Source organism: Anabrus simplex, chromosome 2, assembly GCF_040414725.1.
Source record: "Anabrus simplex isolate iqAnaSimp1 chromosome 2, ASM4041472v1, whole genome shotgun sequence".
Classification (NCBI taxonomy): domain Eukaryota; kingdom Metazoa; phylum Arthropoda; class Insecta; order Orthoptera; family Tettigoniidae; genus Anabrus; species Anabrus simplex.
In genome coordinates, this window is record NC_090266.1 from 725,657,949 (window position 1) to 725,680,172 (window position 22,224).

The 22,224-nt window shown below is 38.4% G+C and overlaps 1 protein-coding gene across 5 annotated transcripts in view; it reads right to left on the reverse strand.

Annotated features, from left to right (window-relative positions):
* The window catches only part of Itpr (Inositol 1,4,5,-trisphosphate receptor), a 1,013,977-nt gene that overhangs the window by 655,912 nt on the left and 335,841 nt on the right, over positions 1–22,224 (reverse strand). For all 5 annotated transcript variants that reach the window (XM_067141353.2, XM_067141352.2, XM_067141351.2 and 2 more), the window contains exon 18: positions 13,148–13,326. In XM_067141353.2, the coding sequence (XP_066997454.1) occupies positions 13,148–13,326 (179 nt within the window). The remainder of the gene's footprint in view (positions 1–13,147; positions 13,327–22,224) is intronic.

Here is a 22,224-nt window from a genome sequence, read left to right on the forward strand (position 1 = left end):
TGGTGCCCGGCGGATGATGTAACGGACTCTTCACCTCACCGGCAACTACTGTTATCAACCTTGCCACGCACATAACCTTTTTCTACAATTAATATGGACTTACCTTCATCTGGATACACACCGCATTTTCTCTTCAACTGGAATTTACATACTTATGTGGATTTGCACACATCATACCTTGCACGAACTCTGCCTTATCCACCTTTCCGACCGACGATAAACTAACCTCCCTTTCGCTGCCTGACGTCATGTGACATCGTCCGCTTTGTCACGCATGCTCCACTAACTTCTGGAATATTCCAGACATATGTCTCATTATTCCACACTATAAATACCCGGCCTTCCTCTGAATGTGTTGAGATGGACTTTGGCCTGTGTGGAGGGAGGAACCTTTAACATCATCTCCGTCTTTAGCGACATGTGCCCTGGACTCTCCATTTTTGGGCAGAACTACTTGGTTCAAGATGAGGTATGACAAACTAAAAATGTCCTTATTGTAAATAATGCTGTGTTGCATTTGGAGCTATTTTATTTGCAAATTTTGACTGGGAGCAGTGCATTTCCAGGCCGAGATTTTACTTGCATTTTCAATTTCAAAGCCTCTATTGACTATCCAGTGACTGTTTGCTTTCAAAATGTGCGTGTGGTATATCCGCAACTCTGCGACTCCTATACACACTTGTGGTTAATTAATGCTTCACCATGTATGTTTTGGTACACTTGGAGACTGTTTCATTATTGTATACAGTGACTTAAGCCAGTTGGACAATCTTTATTTGTGCCTATTTCGGGTGTTAATTGAAGAGGTGGCAACTTTCACATGACATTAGACTTTGCTTAGTAGACTTCATGTTGGTATACTTCAATCTGGTAACTGCGAACATTCTTTCTTATTCTCGTTGTTCAACATTTTTCTTTAAACTGTATTCATCCCCTTTTTGTCCATCCCTTTCCTCTCCTGGCCCCTTCTCTTATTTGCTTTCATTTTCTTGAATATTTTACTCTTGATGTAACTATTTGTATTATTTCTGGTTGGGAAAATTCCGTATTTGTACTGACTTCTATTCTTCTAATATTGTAAGAGTTTGATTTGATTTTTCTAATATATATATATTTCCAAATTTTTATCTTGGTTTCTCATCTAATTTTCACCTGTCATGTCCCTTATTTCTCCTGCCGTTTTCTTTTAATTTTTTTTGAAAATTATCTAGCATAGTTTCCACTGCGCTATCTGCGCTTACTCTGGAATGTTTATTAGGAGAAGCCCTTTTACCACGGCCTCAATTCTCAATTTGGCATTTTTCTCATCGCGTAAATTTATTCCCTACTGTTTGTAAGCACTCGGTGTCACCGATACTTTGGATTTCCCTTGGCTGGATTTATGAATAAATATATTCATATATGCATATACCCCCATTGAGGGGTTTTACAGTGTACAGTTGTACAACTTTGATGAAAATATGCATATATTCTTTCATCATCATGCAATTCTTCAAAAAACCACACAAGTACTTGTAAGTGGAGTACGTCTGAATTCGCAGCATCTTCAAAAATAAGATGAAAATATTAATTTTTCTGAAGCTTCAACACACCAAATGTAAATTTTTATGTCATTCTATGGAAGTGAATATTAACTGCAGATTTTGGGTGCTCCAGTGCCCATTATACTCCTAATTAACCAGTATATGAAACTAGAAAATGTTCAACTGTTAATACAGTGCTTCATGGTGAGGGGTGTGGGTTACTGTAGTCATGTCCTAGTTTGTCAACCATGAGCAATGGCTGAGTGGCCTAGTAAGTGGTTATGAGAGTCGGAATACCAGCTGCTATGGAATAGGAGTGGCCATCTGGACATATCTGTGTCATGGCCCTCCTTGTGCTTACGTGTGTAGGACTATACAATTCACCAGAGCTTCCTAACACCTTGCAGGAGAGACTCTCACTGGGACTATGTGCAAGTAAGGCAACATCCTGCTTCACAGAAATTAAAGAGCTCAGAATATTTTAAGCAAGCCTCGGACCTATGGGAAGACAATGTCCTCCTTCTGTTTTCGAGGCCAGGGAAATCTTGGAAACAACCTGGTGAATGAAATCAATCAAGGAAGGAAGGAAGGAAGGAAGGAAGGAAGGAAGGAAGGAAGTGAAACTCGCTGAGTCAGCAAAGAGGATGCGTCTCAATATGTGAGGACTTCATGATGTTCAAATAATGGGAGATAACAAGAGAGGACATTATAAGGCATTCTTAACAGGTTTTAAAAGGGACAGGCAGATTGTGGAGTAGGGCTGTTCATCAGGAACACTATAACACACAACACAGCTTCTGTTAGGCACATGAATGAGCGAATGATGTGGATAGATTTATCTGGTGGACGAAATACGATGAGAATTGTCTCAATGTATTCACCATGTGAGGGAGCAGATGAGGATGAAATAGGCAAGTTTTATGAAGCACTGAGTGACATCGTAGTCAGGCTCAACAGCAAGGATACAAGCATAGGATAGAACTAATGGGTGTTACCCATGCAAGAACTGGAAATAGAACAGACGGATATGAGAAGATGGTGGGTAAATATGGGGAGGGGGGACTATGGAAGCAAATCAGAATGGAAAGCATTTACTGGACTTCTATGCTAGGATGGGATTAGTAGTAGAGAATTCATTCTTCAAACATAAGGCCATTCACTGCTACACATGGGAGGGTAGGGGCACCAGATCCATAATAGATTATATCATATTTGACTTTGAATTCAGAAAATCTATTAGGCATGTATGGGTATTCAATGATTTTTCAATGGTACAGTCTTATCAGCAGTGAATTATGTATTGCTATACCTATGATGGAGAATGTGAAGTCCATCTGCAGAGGGATAAGGGTAAAAAATATCCAGGACCAGGACATTAAACAGAATTTTATGGGGTTTTAATATTAATGGGGCTTACAGAAAGAAGAAAGTAGAACTGGTTGAGTCAGCAAAGATGATGTGTCTCAATGTATGAGGATCCATACGGATATGATTATTGAAAAGTTCTGAAGAATAGATAATCAACAGATTAAGGATGGGGAAAGGGAATGGATGGCATACAGGGATGCTGTAAGAGAAACAGCAGGGAACGCGTAGGAGTAACTGTATGAGAAAACACAAACACCTTAGTGGAATGAGTCATGGCAACTTGTAAATGTAAGAAGGCGTATAAAAAATGGCTCCAAACAAGAACTGATGTTGATAGGGAATTGTACATAGAGGAAAGAAACTGTAAAAACAAAAAAACAAAAAAAAAACCTAGAATGGCTTGGTAAAAAAAGAACCTTTCTGGAGAGTAATTAATTTTAGAAAGGGAGGGGAAAGGGAAATGAACAGTCTACTGGTTAAATCAGGTAAACTCACAGTAGATCCTAGGTAATCACTGAAGGGATGAAAGGAACATTTTTAAAATCTTCTCAATAAAATATAAAATCTTTCTGTTGAATTCCTAAACAATGAGTTCGTGAGGATGATAACAACAAAGACAGTGAAATTGCATTCAAGCAAGTGGAAATGATAGTAAATAAACTAACTACTATGTCATAACGCAGCAGGAACAGATGAAATCAGACCAGAATTGGTGAAATTTAGTGGGAAGGTAGGGATGAATTGGCTTCACAGAGTAATAGGATTAGTGTGGAATGTAGATTCCTGATAGGATGAAAGCTTTCTTTTAACGTCGCACCAACACAGGTCTTACAGCAACAACAGGATAGAAAAGGCCTAGGAGCAGGAAGGAAGCGGCCATGGCCTTAATTAAGGTACAGCCCCAGCATTTACCTGGTGTGAAAATGGGAAACCACGGAAAACCATCTTCAGGGCTGCCGACAGTGGGGTCAGACAAAATACATCCAGTGTATTGTATTGTATTGTATTGTATTGTATTGTACTGTATCTCCCGGATGCAAGCTCACAGCTGTGCTCCCCTAACCACATGGCCAACTCGCCCGGTGATGAAAGCATTTATTGCACCTATCTACATGGGAACAAAAGGACTCCAACAACTATCAAGGTATTTCATTGATCAGTATACCAGATAAGGTATTAACAAGCATTTTGCTAAGGGTGTGAGATCAATGGTGGAGAGTAAGTTGGATGAAAACATGTGTGGCCTTAGACCACAGAGAGGCTGTAAGGATCAGATTTTCAGTATACGGTAGACAGTTATGTCTTTTGTTTCATACATCTAGAGAAGGTATATGACAAGAGTCCCAAAGGAAAGGATGTTAGCCATAACAGGGGATAATGGCATTAGGGGTATTTTATTATAGGCAATCAAAGGCATTTACGCTGACAATTGGGCCGCAGTGAAAACTGATGTTAGAATGTGTTTGTGGGTTGAAGTAGTTAGAGGGGTTAGACAGGGCTGTGATCTTTAACCTTTGTTGCCATTAGTATATATGGATCATTTACAGAAAGTTATGAAATGGCAGAGAGGGATTCAGCTAGGTGGGAATGTAGTGAGCAGTTCTGCCCATGCTGATGATTTGGTGTTAATAACAAGACTGTGCTGAAAGTCTCCAGTCTAATATTTTGGAGCTTGAAATAAAAGGTTGAGGGAGTATTATGCAAAAATTAGTCTACCCCAGACTAATATGAAGTCAGTAGGGAAGGAACCTAAGAAGTCTTAATGCCTGGTAGTGAATACGAAACGGAAACCGATGGATTATTTCAAGTACCTACTTAGGATGTGTATTCTCCCAGGATGATAGAATAGAAAGCGAAATTTAATCAAGGTGCAGTAAAGTTAATGCAGTGAACTCTCAGTTACAATCAAGAGTATTCTATAAGCAAGAAGGGTTGTATGGGAGTGAAAGTTAGGTGGACTCTGGATATCTTATTCATAAGTTAGAGGTAACAGACATGAAGGTAGTGAGAATGACTGCTGGTACAAACACATGAGAACAATGAAGGAAGATGATGATGCTTGTTGTTTAAAGAAGCCTAACATCTATGTCATCGGCTCCTAATGGTACAAAATGTAACGACAATTATAAATTTCAAAATCATCCACTGACCAGAATAAAATATGTGAAGAAGAATGAATGAATTTAAAACAATCAGTGGATCCGACCCAGAAACTATCATAAACAATAGTATTACTGACCAAGGGACTGCTTCTAAAGAACAATCCTGCTGAATCAAGGATGCTTGTTGTCTAAGGCTGCTCATCCACTGGAAGTGACTACATACGATCACGAGATGAGGCGACTACAGGCGACTTTGATTCAAGCGACTACACATGACTAGGGTCGTCCACTGCAGGCGACTTCACGCGGCTATCAGTTGGCATCTATACTCTGTACAGGTCTGTGTGTTTCGGTAGTAGATGTTGTCAAGTTATTAAACGTAGTAAATAGTCTGTGAGATGGATGATGATGATGACGATTTAGTTTATTTTTTGGAGACGCCGAGGTAGGGGAAATTGTCCTGCACTAGTTCTTTTACGTGCCAGTAAATCTACCAACACGAGGCTGACGTATTTGAGCAACTTGAAATCAGTGGCGGTTGGTTCATGAAGGACTTTTGGAGACCGCTCCGCCGACTTTTCAAAATCATTTAACGTTATTTCACTCTGTAAATGATTACACTTTAAAATGTACCTAGGCTTTTTTCCCCATGTCTTATATTAATTGTTGTTAGAGATTCATTCCAAAACATTTTACAAAATAATGAATTCCATTATACTGACTATTCAATCAATTCAGTTCTATAAAGAAGCTAAAATAAAGATTCAAAACATAACCGTAACGTGACGGCACTATTTGCAGGGTGGTCAAATAGTTAAATACGTGAAATATAAGCAAGGAGATAGAAATTCAGGAGTGCACTGTTTATTTGTTTTCAAGAATGTTGTTATTATCAATTATGATTCTGATCAGTGAAACAGTGCAGTGCTATATTAGTCGGAATTGCATTAGCTGTTAGCCTGTTAATTAATGTGTGTTCATAAATGCCATTGCAGTGTAGCTAATTAATTAATGAAGTGAAAGCAGATTTCTATTCAGCCGGTGTCATCGGATTATTATTATTCATCTAAAAGTATCGTGGTGTTGTTCAATGAAAACTGAACCGATTGGGGAGGGGAAAGAGATGGCGGCACGGCCCTGCCAGAGTAAAATGTCACAAACCGCCACTGCTTGAAATACCACAGGAATAAGCCAGAATCGAACCTGTCAAGTTGGCCAGTGCTCTACAGTCTGAGCTACTCAGTCCAGCATATTATATAAATAAATTAATTTAGAGTACTTACCATTATGAAAACCTACTTCCTCTGCAACCTTCGACCACAGTTTGCGTTGTATATCTCGATAGTGATAGCGTTTATCTTTCATATTCCATAGTGGTGTTCTTTCACAAACTGCACTTATCAACTTTTCACTATCTACATCCATGACAACTGTAGTAATGATAAAAATAATGTTGCATATGAAGATGACAGACAATCGGATGCTTGCACGAACCGTGGAGTACAGGTGACTACATGTGGCAAATCCCATTTGAGTGGGATCCATCGTTTGTCGCCTGTTATCGCCTATAATCGCGTGAGTCGGCCGCTCAAGATCGCTTGCAGTGGACGCGGTTCCGTTACCATCTTCGATTTGGGATCAGTCACGCTAGAACGCACGTAGTCGCCTGATCTCGTAATCGCGCGTAGTGGCTTCCAGTGGACGAGCAGCCTAAAGGGGTCGCAAGTGATAATGTATTGAATAGGTGACATAATAAACTTTTTAGCATCCTACAGCCTAAAGGGGTACAAAATCCAGGTCAATGGCCCCTCATAATGATACTTACCGCTAGTAAAGTAAAACCATGGTATTTGTCATGTTCCAGTACTAATCAAAGGCAGTGTAGACCCACGGTGTTCCACACATTATGGTACTACTCACAAGTATTGTATGTCGCACAGGTAACGCAGATCTATGGTGTTTCTCACATAATGGCGCCACTCATAGGCAATGCAAACCCATGGTGTTCTGCACCTAGGTGTGCTAATCACGGGCGCCTGTATTCCCGTGGTGTTCCTCATATAGTGGGTACTAATCACAGGCAACGCAGACCCACGGTGTCGCTCATATAGTGGTACTAATCGCAGGCAATGCCCAGACCTGTGGTGTTTCTCACAATGGTACTAATCACGGGTACTGGAAACCCACAGTGAACCACTCTCCGCTGCTACTAATCACAAACCTATTCTGTACCTAACAGTGGTACTAATCGCACGTAAAGGTGACCCATGGTGTTCCCCGCGTGATGGTACTAATCACAAGTAGTTATATTGTTCTAATACAATCATCCCTTGGTCGCCCCTTTTAGTCGCCTCGTACGACATGAAGGGGATACCGTGGGTGTATTCTTTGCATCTGCCACCCACAGGGGGTGAAAGGAAGATGGCTGGAATGATGAGATAAAGGCAAAGTTACAAATAAACTTGATGGATGAAGCTGTATGTATTAACTGGCTTTGGTGGTAGGGTCATGTGAGGTGAATGGAGGAAGACAGGTTACCTGCAAGAATGATGGACCCGGCCAAGCATGGTAAGAGAAGTAGAGGAAGATCTAGGCGACAATATTTAGGCTCCATTTTTAATGTTTTAATGATAAAAGGTATGGAACTAAATGAGGCCACAGTGCTAGTTGGAAACGAGGATTGTGGAGGTATTTTCTGGTAGTTAATTTGATGATGATGATGATGATGATGATGATGATGATGATGATGCTTGTTGTTTAAAGGGACTTAACATCTAAGGTCATCGGCCCCTAATGGTACGAAATGAGACAAAATGCTATGACAATTTAAAAATAAAAAATTCATCCACTGACATTCAAAACGTCATGAAGAATGAATGAATGAGTGAATACGAAATTAAAACAATCAGTGCATCCGACCCGCAATGCCTCACCTTCCCAGAAACCATATTACTGGCCAAGGGACTGCTTCCAAAGCACAATCCTGAATCGATGATGCTTGTTATCTAAAGAGGTTCAATATCCAGGTCAACGGTTCCTCATAATGGCACTTATCGCTAGTTCTTATACTGTGCATTAACTATACCACTAATAGGTTAAAATTGCAAGTTTAAAAATATATTTATGAAAACAAAAAAAAAGTAGTAGTTCCAGATCGGACACATGCAGAAAACTATGTCAAATTAGTTCAAAATAGAGTCACCTGATACTAAATAAGGTTCATCAAATTTTTATTTTATTTATGATACATGGTGAGGGTTACTGCAGTCACATCCCAGTTGATGAACCATGGGCAATGGCTGAGTGGCCTAGAAAGTGGTCCTGAGAGCTGGGATACCAATTGCTATGGAATGGGAGTGGGCATTTTGGACATATTCTAAGTCATGGCCCTCCTTGTGCTCAAGCGGATAGGACTAGAGGTACAATTTACCAGTGGTCTCTAATCCGTTAGAGGAGAGATTATCACTGGGACTATGTGTAAGTAAGGTAGCATTCTGCTTTAAAGAATTTTCACCAAGCATGCTCAGAACGTTTTAAGCAGGCCTCAGACCTATGGGAGTAACTGAGTCCCACTTCCATTTGACCGGCGAGAGACTCCTTGGAAACAATTTGGTGAGCAAAATGGAATTTGATGGGGAGCTATCAATATCAATGGAAGAAAGAAAACAGAACTGGCTGAGTCAGCAAAGAGGATGCATCTGGATGTGTTAGGAGTTAATGATATTCAGGTAACGGGATAACAAGGAAGAGATTATAAAGTGTTCTTTGATGGGTGTTAAAAAGGGAAGGCAGACTGTGGTGTAGGACAGTTCATCAGGAATATTATTATGCACAACATAGCTCCTGACAGGCACGTAAATGTTGGAGGAATTAGGACGAGAATTGTCTCTGTCTATTCACCATGTGAGAGTGCAGATGAGGATGAAGTCAGGGTCAACAGCGAGGATAGACTAGTGCTAATGGGCAATTTCAATGAGAGTTAGAAATAGAACTGAAGGATATAAGAAGGTGAAGGGTAAATGTGGGGAAGATATGGAAGCTAATAGAAATGGGAAGCGTACATCTGATTGGGAGGGCAGGGTCACCAGATTCATACGAGACTATATCAACACTAATTTCCAGAAATCTGTTACGCATGTTATGAAAGTGTGGTTTTTCAGGGGATTTTTTGATGATAGAGACCACTATCTGATCTGCAGTGAACTAATGAGGGAAGGCCGCGTACAGGGCAATCATGGATCTTATGTAAATTTTGCACACACGTAAATGAGCCAAGAGTAACAGAATGGCCTAAACATTTCTTTTGGAAGTCACAAATTAGGAGGGCATTTAAAAATGGATCTTCATGTGAGAAATTAAAAAAAGTGCTCCGTTGAAGAAACAAGTTCTTCTTACAAAGAAGTCCCTGAGAATGAGAAGGTATCTTCCAGTATCATTCTTCATTTGAAATACGCATCAGTGACTTCATGTGAAGTTGAAAGGTCTTTTTCTACATATAAGAACATCCTAACAGACAGAAGGCATTTGATGACTGCAGAAAATTTAGAATAATATTTAGTTATTAATTGTGCCTCCAAATGAAAATTAGAGGTTGAATAACAACTGCACTTTTAACTTTTTTCAGTTTTGTTTACTTTTCTGTGTACAAAAATACATCAAATAAAGCTTACGTATTAAATTATATATTCATTAATTACATATTTAACCATATTTTTTGTCAACTTTAGCTACATATTTATGTACATATTTCTCATTGTTATATTACATATAATCCAGGCTCTATTAATTACAAGCACAGTAGATGATTTAGAACATAATTTTCAAATAACTGATATTGGTTTTAAGCCCTAATAACTACTCTAACTTTTGTGGTTTTCAGAGACACCGTAAGTTTGTACCATAAGAGTTCTTTCATGTGCCAGTAAATCTTCCAATACAAGGCTGGCGTATTTCTTTTCTTGTTTGTTTATAATTGGCTTTAAGACACATCGACATAGGTAGGTCTTATGGCGACGATGGGATACGATAGGGCTAGGAGTAGGAAGGAAGCTTGCTAGTGGCTTTATGTCGCACCAACTCAGATAGGTCTTATGGCGACGAGTTGGAAGGAAGCGGCCGTGGCCTTAATTAAGGTACAGCACCAGCTTTTGCCTGGTGTGAAACTGGGAAACCACGGAAACTGGTGTATTTCATCACCTTAAAGTACCAATGCATTAAATTGTGACTGAACCAATTTAGAGGGATTGAACCAATTTAGAACAATGTTATATATTTTATGTTCCTTCAATTTTGAATGGTCTTAAAGGAACTAGAGTGTCTACCAGAAATTTGTCCTGAAGGATTCTACATGCCATTAAATCTACCACTCTTTTTAAACAATTGGCTCTACGTAGCACGGACACAGATAGGTCTTATGGTGATGATGGGAGAGGAAAGGGCTAGGAGTGGGAAGGAAGCAGCCATGGCCTTAATTAAGGTACTGTTACTGCTTATCGTATTCTTATAAACTGTTACTATGTTATCAACTGCTACTAGGTTATATTGTAGTATTCTTGCACCATGTGGTGACCGTATGTTAGTCTGAAGCTACTCCTCAATCACAGTACTGGTTTAACATTAATATTACTGATGATGATGATGATGATGATGATGATGATGATGATGATGATGATGATGATGATGATAATAATAATAATAACTAAACAGTTTTGTGCGCAGTGAAATATAGCGCCGAGGGATCCAGGACGTAAAGGATGGCAACAAGATATACAACTAAATGAAAATATAATTTCAATAATCATAACAACAACCTTTTACTAGAATAAATATACGTGTGTGTACACAACCGACCAGCGGGTACAAAGCATAACAAATATAATTCGATGGATACTGGGACAAATATTGGAAGTGTATGGTATGTGTTTAGTTTAAATACATTATATAGTTAATACAGATGCATAGACGTGGAAACTCTTATGCCAAATCGTTAACAAGTGATATAAATTTAACTGAATGAGTAACACAATTCAAAAGAATCAACAGTGAGATAGATCAAGCGATAATTAATTTCATTATAAGTCAGGTCTAAATTTTAAATACCTAATACCGTACAATCGTATAAAATTTAGAACAAGATGACAGGTGGAGGCAGGACGGAAATAAGGGAACAGAGAGACACGACTGACGCAAAAAGAGTTCTAGTAGGAGTAACGGCAGGCACATGAAGATAAATTTTTCTTGAAGAGTGATGTAGTTAAAAAATACGGTGAGCGTTTTAAGTCCAAGCTTGTGTTAAGGATCACTAGCCAAAAACATAGATGAATTTTGTGCCGTGCGATTGCATGACTCTCCCAGCTCCGTCATTATTTAGAAATATGAATGCACGATGTTTTACACGAGTTGATCTCTATGTCTCACCTGAAACCAAAACAGCAATGGTTGAAGGGACTAAAGAACCAGCTCTGTCCAGTGTGGTGTGCTCACACATCCAGCGGGGAATGGCCTCTCGTTCAACCTGCCCAGGTGCGCAAGTTGAGGCATATTTATATGATCGACAGTTTATTCTAGAATGTGCGAGACATTAGAGCGACGTCAGGTGAGCGGGAGAGTCAGCTGATAGTTCAAAATGGCGGTCAGTCAGTGGAGAACAAGTCCGGCAAATGGTAGTGTAACGTGAACAGCCGGTACACGAGGTGCACAACAGCACAGTACAGCCCCAGCATTTGCCTGGTGTGAAAATGGGAAACTACAGAAAACCATCTTCAGGGCTGCCGACAGTCAGGTTCAAAGTCACTATCTCGCAGATGCAAGCTCACAGCTGTGCGACCCTAACCGCATGACCAACTCGACCGGTACATTAAATCTACTAGCACAGATCTTTGGCATAAAAGCACCTTGAAATGCAGACCAACTCTGCAAGAAAATGAACGTCTGGCCTTGAGATCTGAAAGCTAAACTGAGCTATAGAGTTGGGTGACACGATTCAACTAGATTCCCATGATGTCATAGCCATACATTGCCAACTCATGGTTTCTATATCTGATATGCTTGAATTGATCACCTTTTTGAACACAAAAAATATGTGAGCTCTTCATCACTCTGTTTATAGGTATCCTAATGATAGATACACGTCAGCTGATCAGACACATATTTCACGAAGATCTATTATGGCTGGAATTGTATTTTTGTTCTTATAAACCAAGGTTAATTGGGTGTTTTGGACTTAAATGTGTGCCCAAAATAGAATGAATGTACTGAAATGAAACTCAATGTGCTAAGCAGACTAAAAACAACAACAGCAGCAGCAGTTACTAGTGCAAATGTTATGAATTGAGTGAGTGTCCATGTAAAGCCACAAATTCATGTTAACAGAAGTCAAAACGCACACAAAACAATCAGCATTTTAATGTCTAGATTAGTTCAAATGCTAGAATCTCCCAATTGTGGAATTTAAAGAAATAAAGTGCCAATTTCCTTAGAAAGTGCACTAATTCCTTCTTCCTCACCTTTTTCCCAATTTATTGGATCAACATATGATGTGGATTTTGCCAGTTTTAATGTCAGATACCCTTCCTGATGCCAAACCTATGCGGAGGGATGTATTCACTATAGCATGTTTCCGAGGTGGTTGGTAGTGAAATGTGTGGTATATAGATGAAGAGAAATGTTTTAAGATGAACACAAACACCCAGTCCCCAAGCCAGAGGAATTAACCACACGCAGTCAAAATCCTCAGCCCAGCCGGGAATCAAACCCGGGGCCCGCCAAACCAAAGGCCAGTATGCTGACTATTCAGCCAAGGAGCCGGACTACAATGTGCACTAGTGCCTTTCTTATAATGTTTTAACAGCAAAAGGATAAGACAATATTACTTAAAAATTAAGACTACATGCATTTTAGGTCTTCCACGTTACATTTGTTTACTACTTCAAACAGGGACCCTCTACTATATTCTGACATATCATAATTTAAAAATGGAAATTGAGGGACATTCGTAGGGTGCTAAACCTGTCATTCATCGAATTAACAGAAGAATGACAGGATTTAAGAATGCCCTGATGTATTTATTTTTTACTGTTCAAATGCTGAGGTAGAATCACTAACAAACATTTAAAGAGTTTACCATTAAAATCTAGTAATAAAAACCAACATTACCTGAAGGATTTCAATAATTTTCAATTTTGTGTCCATCACCAAGGGGTACTCTTTCAGTTGGGAGGGCTTCTTCTGTACCGAGGAAGACATAACAGATCTTGCGAGTCCCGCAGCTCCTAGAGTGAGGCCTGTCATTACTGCTCCCATATCACCAATAGAGCGTAACACTCCCCCTTCAGCTGGTAATATACATGTCACATAGTAGAAAATAATCAAACACAACAAGCAACACAAAGAATAACAAAAAGAAAAGAAGGCAAAAGAGGACAAAGAGCCTACAGAAGTATGTACAATCAAGAATATGGTTTACCATTTGGTAACAGAAATAATTAAAAATTAAGAAAAGAAGCACACCAAAAGCAAGCTAAATCTGTACTTATCAGCCCTTCAATAGAGGATTCATAACACTAATATGAAGAGAGCAAGCAGTACAACTAGCTGAGTTATAGAAACAAGATTGAGTTCATAAAATAGGTCAGTGGACAATGTAGTGAAGGGTCCCAGTTATTTCGTGGAAAGGTTCAGTTTCTCAAGTTTTCATATTTAGTTAGTCTGCTTTATAAATTATCACAGCAGGTTTGTATATGCAGGGTGTATCTAAATTCACGGATGCTCCTCGTGTTCTATAAAGAATAATGGCACAATCGGATTGGCGGAGAAAATGTTTCTTTTAGAGAAAATGAGGTTACACTTGGTAAGCAAAATGTTTGTTATTTCTGGGAGCGCAATTCATATTGATGAAGTTGCCATACTGCTGTGCGAAAGTACAAATCACTGCCCACTGCTGTGCTTCAGGGAAAGGAGGAGACAGAGAGATACTGCTCCGCACAAGTACACAAGTTTATTCGTTCTACTCGTCTTGTCTCTTACAGGCAATATCCACAGTTAGTTTATTAAGCAGTCATAATTGCACACACAGTACAAGAACACATAGTCAGGGAATACACCCAATTGTTTCTCCTCTAGTCAGCGGGTCTGAATAACTTTCTCTATTATTTAACATTAGAGAAGTTGCAATGCTGCTGCCCAATGATTTGATTACAGTAAATCTTCAAAAAACCCCCCTGTACTTCAGTCTTCATGTTACAAGAAAAGTCCATGGGCGTTAAATCGGCAGAGTGCGGAGGCCCATCATGGCCTACCCATTTCCCTGGATAATGATCGTTTAAGTGCCGTTTGACACATGAAGTGAAATGTGGTGGAGCACCATTATGACACAGCCACATTCGCTGCAGAATACCCACAAGAACATCTTATAAGAATCCAGGCAGTGATTCTACCAAGAAACGGTAAAATTCCTCACTGTTTGGGGAAGGAGGAAAGACATATGGCCCAAGTAAGCAGTCATCAACAATGCTGGCCCAAATGCTGATAGTAAGCCAATGGTGAAATGTGCAAACTACTGTCACATGAGGGCTTTCTTCCGCCCTCATTCACGCAGTTGCCTGCCAATGGACACGAAGTTTGAAAGATGAGGTTAATGGCAGTTAGGGTGCTGGACGCCATAAATCAGGGCAGCTTTTCTCCTGTTGCCATTTGCTGTGCTGTAGGCTTGGTACATATCAGCCTTTTCTTCTTTGGTGAACTGAAACAGAGCCATTCTCACCAATTTATACCACAAACTTAGTAGCTAATATAGACAAAAATCTGAATACTGGCTACTGGGACTGGGAAGTGACTGCGCTAAATGAACTAGAAACTTGTTCATTCACACCTAGCATTATCTCTACATACACCACACTACCCCTCCCTTCCCTGAAGCACAGCAGCAGGCAGCGATTTGTGCTCTGGCACAGCAAATACAGCGAGTTTGTCAATTTGAATTGCACGTCTGGAAGTAAAAATGTAACTTCATTTTCTCGAAAAGAAACATCTTTTCTGTCAATCTGACTGCGCCATCATTCTTTATATTGTTTTGCCGATATAATTTAGATACACCCCATATACAGTCCATTTGATAAATATGTGATCTACAATCAACTTGAATATCATGTTCTTATTTTGATAGAAGACTAAAATATCCCCACTTCACAACAAATTACTTTTGGAAATGGAACAGAGCTGTCAGAAGTACTGACTGCACACAGAATCACATAAAATCTCACTTGAAAAGTAATATCCTTAAGGACTCGAAATGAAAAGATAAAACACAAACCTATTGATGCACGTAACAAACCAGAGACCCTAGGATTATCTGCATGTTCAAGTTTAAAACAAAAAGATATCCCCAATGAGTATTTATAATTTTTGCACTCAATGATCAGAATAAATGCTTCATTAGTCTATTAATGTGAAGGAAACATTAAAAATGGAACAACTCTTGGATGACCTTAATATAGTACCTCAGACTGTCGTGTTGCTCTAGCCACCACTGCTCATTAACCTTAATTATTTCTCAAAAGCCTTTATCAACTCTTTACATATACAGTACCCAATTCATAATTATTCAACTGCAAGGAATTTCCCTTGCCTATATCTTAACTTCCCTGCTTTCTTCATTAATGCTTGCTATGGTACTGTAAGTAGATTTGAAAGCTTGAGGTGAGCGGTTCCCACTCTAGCAAGAATGGGTTTCGGTATCTAACCCAAGTGTATTTTCACCTCAAGTCGTCCTCTTTCATTAGAGGAAAATATAGGTATGATACGTTTATAGAAAACATGACACACTCTTGCAAAGTTCGTGCTGGGAAGACTTGGGAGAAAGGAGATGAGCTGCTCGACTAAGTGGTATGTTCACGTAATAAATTTCATTTTTAGTCCATATTGAATTTCTGTACAATCTTAAAATATTCATTTTTTTAAAACTGTTCCACCTATTCAATACATTACATTCATTTAAACATTATGCTTATACATCATAAATGATAATCCTTATTAGGACATGTTTCACCATGAATTACGGGCATCATCAGCCTGTACCTCGTCCTCAAAATCATAAAGATCCAGATTGTCTATTTCTAGGCTTCCTTATTATATTAAACATACAAAATGTAAGTTAAAATGTACATCTCTGTTTGTCAATCTTAAATTAACTAGCGGAATATTTGTCCTGTTTGATTATAAAATCACATTAAAATGGATGGTAAATGCTCAGTAGAAACACATTAAAACAATTTGTTAGATGGTAAGCCCTGTTCTGGCTTTTAAGTCATTGTTTCTTAGTGAATATAATTCACAATTATACATCCTATACAATTCAAACACAATAGGTAGCACGTTAATAATCATTCACTGAAATGAGAATCTGGTTAAAAATGTCTGAGTGTTGTTTAGTAAATATTTAGACTATCTTTATTGTCTGACTACATATTTAAACATGTGAAATCAACTAGAATAGCCTTGAAAATTTAAAATAGTTTGTCAAAGCTGCGGTAACATGTTTGGCCAACTTATTGTACTCCTTGTTCATATTATTATTATAGATGTCGATGCCGGTATCATTCGTAAAACTTCAACATAAGCTTGGTAGGTAATATTTGTAGGATTGATTATCGAAATGCTGATAATGAAATCTTGCCACGGTTGAAGTTGGTCTAATGGGAGACTTCTCAAGATTCTAAATTTGGCGGTGAAATTGTTGTTTCTGGGTCCGAAATTTATAATCTCGAGAAATCTCCCATTAGAGCAACCTCAACAACCATGGCAAGATTTCATTATCAGCATTTACAGAGATGTACATTTTAACTTACATTTTTTAATGTTTAATATAATAAAGAAGTCTAATAATAGACAATCAGGATCCTGATGATTTATGATTTTGAGGACAAGGTACAGGCTGATGATGCCCGTAATACATGGTGAAACATGTCCCAATACGGATTATAATTTTTAATGTATAAGTCATAATGTTTGGATGAATGTAATGTATTGAGTAGAAGGAACAATTTTTTTTAAATTAATTTGAATATTTTAAGATTATACCGAAATTCAATATGGACTAAAAATGAAATTTATTTCGTGTAACATACCACTTAGTCGAGCACCTCATCTCCATTCTCCCAAGTCTTCCCGGCACAAACTTTGCAACATTTTTGTAACGTTACTCTTTCATTGGAAATCACCCAGAACAAATCAAGCTGCCTTCTTCTTCTTTTTTTTTTTTTTTTTGGTGAGAGTCTCATACACTGGAACCATACTCTATTTAGGGTCTTACCAGAGACTTGTATGCTCTCTCCTTTACATCCTTACCACAACCTCTAAACACCCTCATAACCATGTGCAGAGATATGTACCATTTATTTACAATCTCATTTATGTGATTACCCCAATGAAGATCTTTCCTTATATTATCACCTAAGTACATACAGTGATCCCCATAAGGAACTTTCACCCCATCAACGCAGTAATTAAAACTGAGAGGCCTATTCCTAATTGTGAAACTCACAACCTGACTTTCAACCACGTTTATCATCAAACCATTGCCTGCTGTCCATCTCACGACATTTTCAAGGTCATTTTGCAGTTGCTAACAATCTTGCAACTTATTTACTACTCTATACAGAATAAAATCATTCGCAAAAAGCCTTATCTCTGATTCAAGTTCTTTACTCATATCATTTATATATATAAGAAAACGTAAAGGTCCAATAACACTGCCTTGAGGAATTCCCCTCTTAGTTATTACAGGGTTAGTTAAAGCTTCACCTACTCTAATACTCTGAGATCTATTTCCTAGAAATAGAGCAAGCCATTAAGTCACTCTTTTGTCTAGTCCAACTGCACTCATTTTTGCCAGTAGTCTCCCATGATCCACCCTATTAAATGCATTAGACAGGTCAATCACGATACAGTCCATTTGGCCTCCTGAAACCAAGATATCTGCTATATCTTGCTGGAATCCTACAAGTTGAGCTTCAGTGGAATAACCTTTCCCAAATCTGAACTGCCTTCTAACGAACCAGTTATCAATTTTGCAAACATATCTAATATAATCAGAAAGAATGCTTTCCCAAAGCTTACATGCAATGCATGTCAAACTGGCTGGCCTGTAATTTTCAGCAAATCACACTTTCCATTATACACGGGGGCTATTACTGCACCTTCCCATGCATTTGGTATAGCTCATCAATGCAAACAATAATCAAATAAGTACTTCAGATATGGTGCTATATCCCAACCCATTGTCTTTAGTATATCCCCAGAAATCTCATCAATTCCAGCCAGTTTTCTAGTTTGTAACTTTTGTATCTTATTGTAAATGTAACTGTTATCATTGGTAAATTCGAATACTTCTTTAGCATTAGTCCCCGGTCCAGAGAGCCAAGAATAACGACCGAGAGGATTTTTTATACCGACCACACGACACCTTGTAATATGCAGGCCTTCGGGCTGAGCAGCGGTCGCTTGGTAGGCCTTGGCCTCCAGGGCTGTAGTGCCATGGGATTAGTTGGTTGGTTAATTAGCATTAGTTACCTCCTCTATCTGGACACTATCCTTGTAACCAACAATCTTTACATACTGCTGACTGAATATTCTGCCTTTAAAAGATCCTCACATACACACTCCCCTTGTTCATTAACGATTCCTGGAATGTCCTCCTTTCACTAAAATTTGTATGACTGTCAATTATGCTTGCCATCATTTTATTCTTAGCTGCCTTCTTTGCTAGATTCAATTTCCTAGTAAGTTCCCTCAATTTCTTCATACTTCCACAGCCATTTCTAACTATTTCTTTCCAATCTGCACCTCCTTCTAAGTCTCTTTATTTCTCTGTTATAATAAAGTGGGTCTTTACCATTCCTTACCACCTTTAAAGGTACAAAACTGTCTTCACATTCCTCAACGTATGCTTTAAACCCATCGCAAAGTCTGTTTACATTTTTATTTACTGTTTTCCACCGATCATAGTTACTTTTAAAAAACTCGCCTGCTTTATCAGCCATATGGTACTGCCTAACAGTCCTACTTTTAATACTTTCGCTTCTACCACATTAATTTTTAACTGCGAAAAAAACAGCTTTGTGATCACCAGAGAACGGATTTATATGTAAATACATATCTCTTTAGGTAGCTAAAATTAATTATATTTTGCATTATCTTTACGAATCATGATGTGTGGAGTTGAAAAATGGAGTATTCATTTTCCATATTTTGGAGTTTAGCACGTATGTTCCATGTTCTTCGTCATCAAAATCAATATAGTCCATATTTCGACTAAAAAGTAGTCCTCTCAATAATGGAGAAATAAATTAATATTTTAACTGGTGTGCAGGACATTATCACGCCTGTCCACGTCTGGGCTGATAAAATAAGCTGATAAGCGGTGCGAAGAAAGAGAGGGGTTGAGCCCGGAAGTGGTGGATATCAGCCGGTCAGTACCGTGACTATCTGAATCACACTTACAGCACTGATAAGCTGCATTACATAACATCGACTGTGCCTGTGACGTAATTTTGTAACTAGGGAAATCTCATTCATTGACGATGTGCTAGTGGTTTCCGTATTAGTTCGTAATTCTGGCATTCCCTTTGATTGCTTCATAACTCCACATCTAGTTCACTACCAGTCATTCACAGTTTGAATTAGCAGTGAGACGGATCATAGTGTTCTTGTACGTTAAGTGTGTGCAGTTGTATATTGATATTCATAGAAGACATTAATGTTGTTTCAATATGCCTAAAGTAGCTCAGTCAACCAGTTTAAAATTGAAAAGTTACGTATCAGAATTTAAAGAAGATGGTTTATCAACTGACAGTAAGATATTATTTTGTAATTTGTGTCACTGTACAGTGACATCTACTCAAAGGTTCCTTGTGCAACAGCACGTTTCAACCAGTAAAAAACCAGGCTAACAAACAACGAGATTCCAAGGAGAGACAGTTGTTTCCGACACAACCAGCAACTTCCAGTGTAATGTCCGAGTTCAACACCGATCTCTGCCGTGCTGTCATCTCTGCTGACGTACGTCTCTTCAAACTGAATAATCAGTGATTCAGGGAATTCCTTGAGAAATATACTAAACGATCCATCCCGGATGAGTCAACGTTCAGAGAAATGTACTGTTCAGCCATATACGATGAAACTGTTCGGAAGATAAGGCAAGAGATTAAAGACGGTCCAATTTGGGTTTCCATTGATGAGACAACAGACAAAGAAGGCAGGCTAATTGGCAACGTAATCATTGGTTTGTTAAGCGAAGATTATTGTAAACGGATTCTCTTACACTGTGATGTTTTAGAAAAGTGCGATAACAAAACTATAGCAAAACTGTTCAATGAGGCTATGGGTATCCCCTGGCCACAGGGCGTTAAGTATAATAAAGTGTTACTTTTTATTAGCGATGCCGCACCTTATATGATAAAAGCCAGAGAAGCATTATGTGTTGTATATCCTAAGATGACTCATTTAACATGTGTAGCACATGCCTTTCATCGTGTGGCAGAAGTGGTAAGAGGCAGTTACCCCAAAGTAGATTTATTGATTTACTCAGAGAAAAATGTTTCTCTCAAAGCCCATAGAAGAGTTCATCTTTTGAAATAAATGTACCCAGAGATTCCATTGCCACCTAAGCCGATTCTAACTAGGTGGGGTACGTGGCTGCAAGCGGTTGAATATTATGTTGAATATATAGACTGTATTAAGAACGTTCTGCATGCCATGGACTCTGAAGATGCAGCCTCACCTGAAACCGCGAAAACAGTTGTCTGCGATACAAGTGTGAGAAATGACTTATGTTACATTCAGCATAATTTTTCATGCATCACAAAAACACTGAAAAGGCTCCAAAATTCGCATCTCTCACTTTCTGAAAGTTGTGAAATTGTGAATAAAACTGTGGAACAACTAAATCGTGGTGCAGGTAAAGTTGCAGATGCAGCAAACATGAAGATGGCCACTGTACTTTCAAAGAACCCTGGATGTGAAGAAATGACAAAGGTTTCTGCAATGCTGTGTGGAGATTTAAGTGTAAAATTAACACTGGATTTAACCCCAGCAGATATTGTGGAAGTGAATTATGCCCGCATTACCTCTTCCCATGTTGAACGCAGTTTCACTCAATATAAATCTGTCCTTAGAGATAATAGGAGAAGATTCACTTTCCAGCACTTAAAAGAACATTTTGTAATCCATTGTTTTGGTAATTGAGAATAAAGGATTGTGTGTTCTTCAAATATATTAAAATGAGAAATGCAACATTATGTTGCATGTAGATCTACTTTGTTTAGCTTCTTCAAACTTTGATATTAAATAGAAATTAATGTTATATGTGTAATTTTAAGTCCATATGTAATTCCATATTTCAATAAAAATAACTAAATATATATGTACCTATTTCAATAATTATTAGTACATATAAATCTGTTCCCTGGTGATCACTAATACCATCTATTACTTCGGTTTCTCTTATAGAGCGCATCTTATTTTAACAGCACCACGTCCAGAAAATGGTACCAGAAGATGTTCTTTTGGCTTTTGGAGATATCCATAGTAAATTCATATTTGCTATACAGTATGGTACAGAAGGAAGCCAATAAAATTTCAATGAAACACAAGGCATTTAGAAAGCATCTAGTTGAATCTCTCATAGAAGAATGAATGGCCACACGTAAATATCCAGAAAGATCCAGCCAGGGGCAGTCAACAAGAGAACCATCAAGCGTGAAATTGAATAAGATGCCGCATTTTATGGATAGGAGGGACCAAGAAACTGGCGCATTTCCTTGTATCATATGTAGGGCAAAAAGGGAAAGAAAATGCACCGTCTATTTTCGTGAAACCCACTCAGCCAAACCATATCTCCATCCTGTCATATGCTTCTAGATCTATCACTCTCAGCAAGATCTTCTCATGTCAAACTGTGGAACTTTCTACCAATTAGTATTAGTGCTCTTATAGAAATACGTAACTACTCTATCTCAAGTGTAAATATCTAGTAATAGTGAGAAGTGTAGGCAGTTGTTACAGGAGTACAATAATTGCAAACATGTTCACAGGTGATAACTTCATAACTAATAACTGTTTGTAATATTCTACGTACCTCTGCAACACAGTACAACCAATATTCAAGGTAGGTCATTAATATTACATACAGTTGATTGTTCATAGCTAGTAGTGTTTAATAATTATGGATGAGTTTT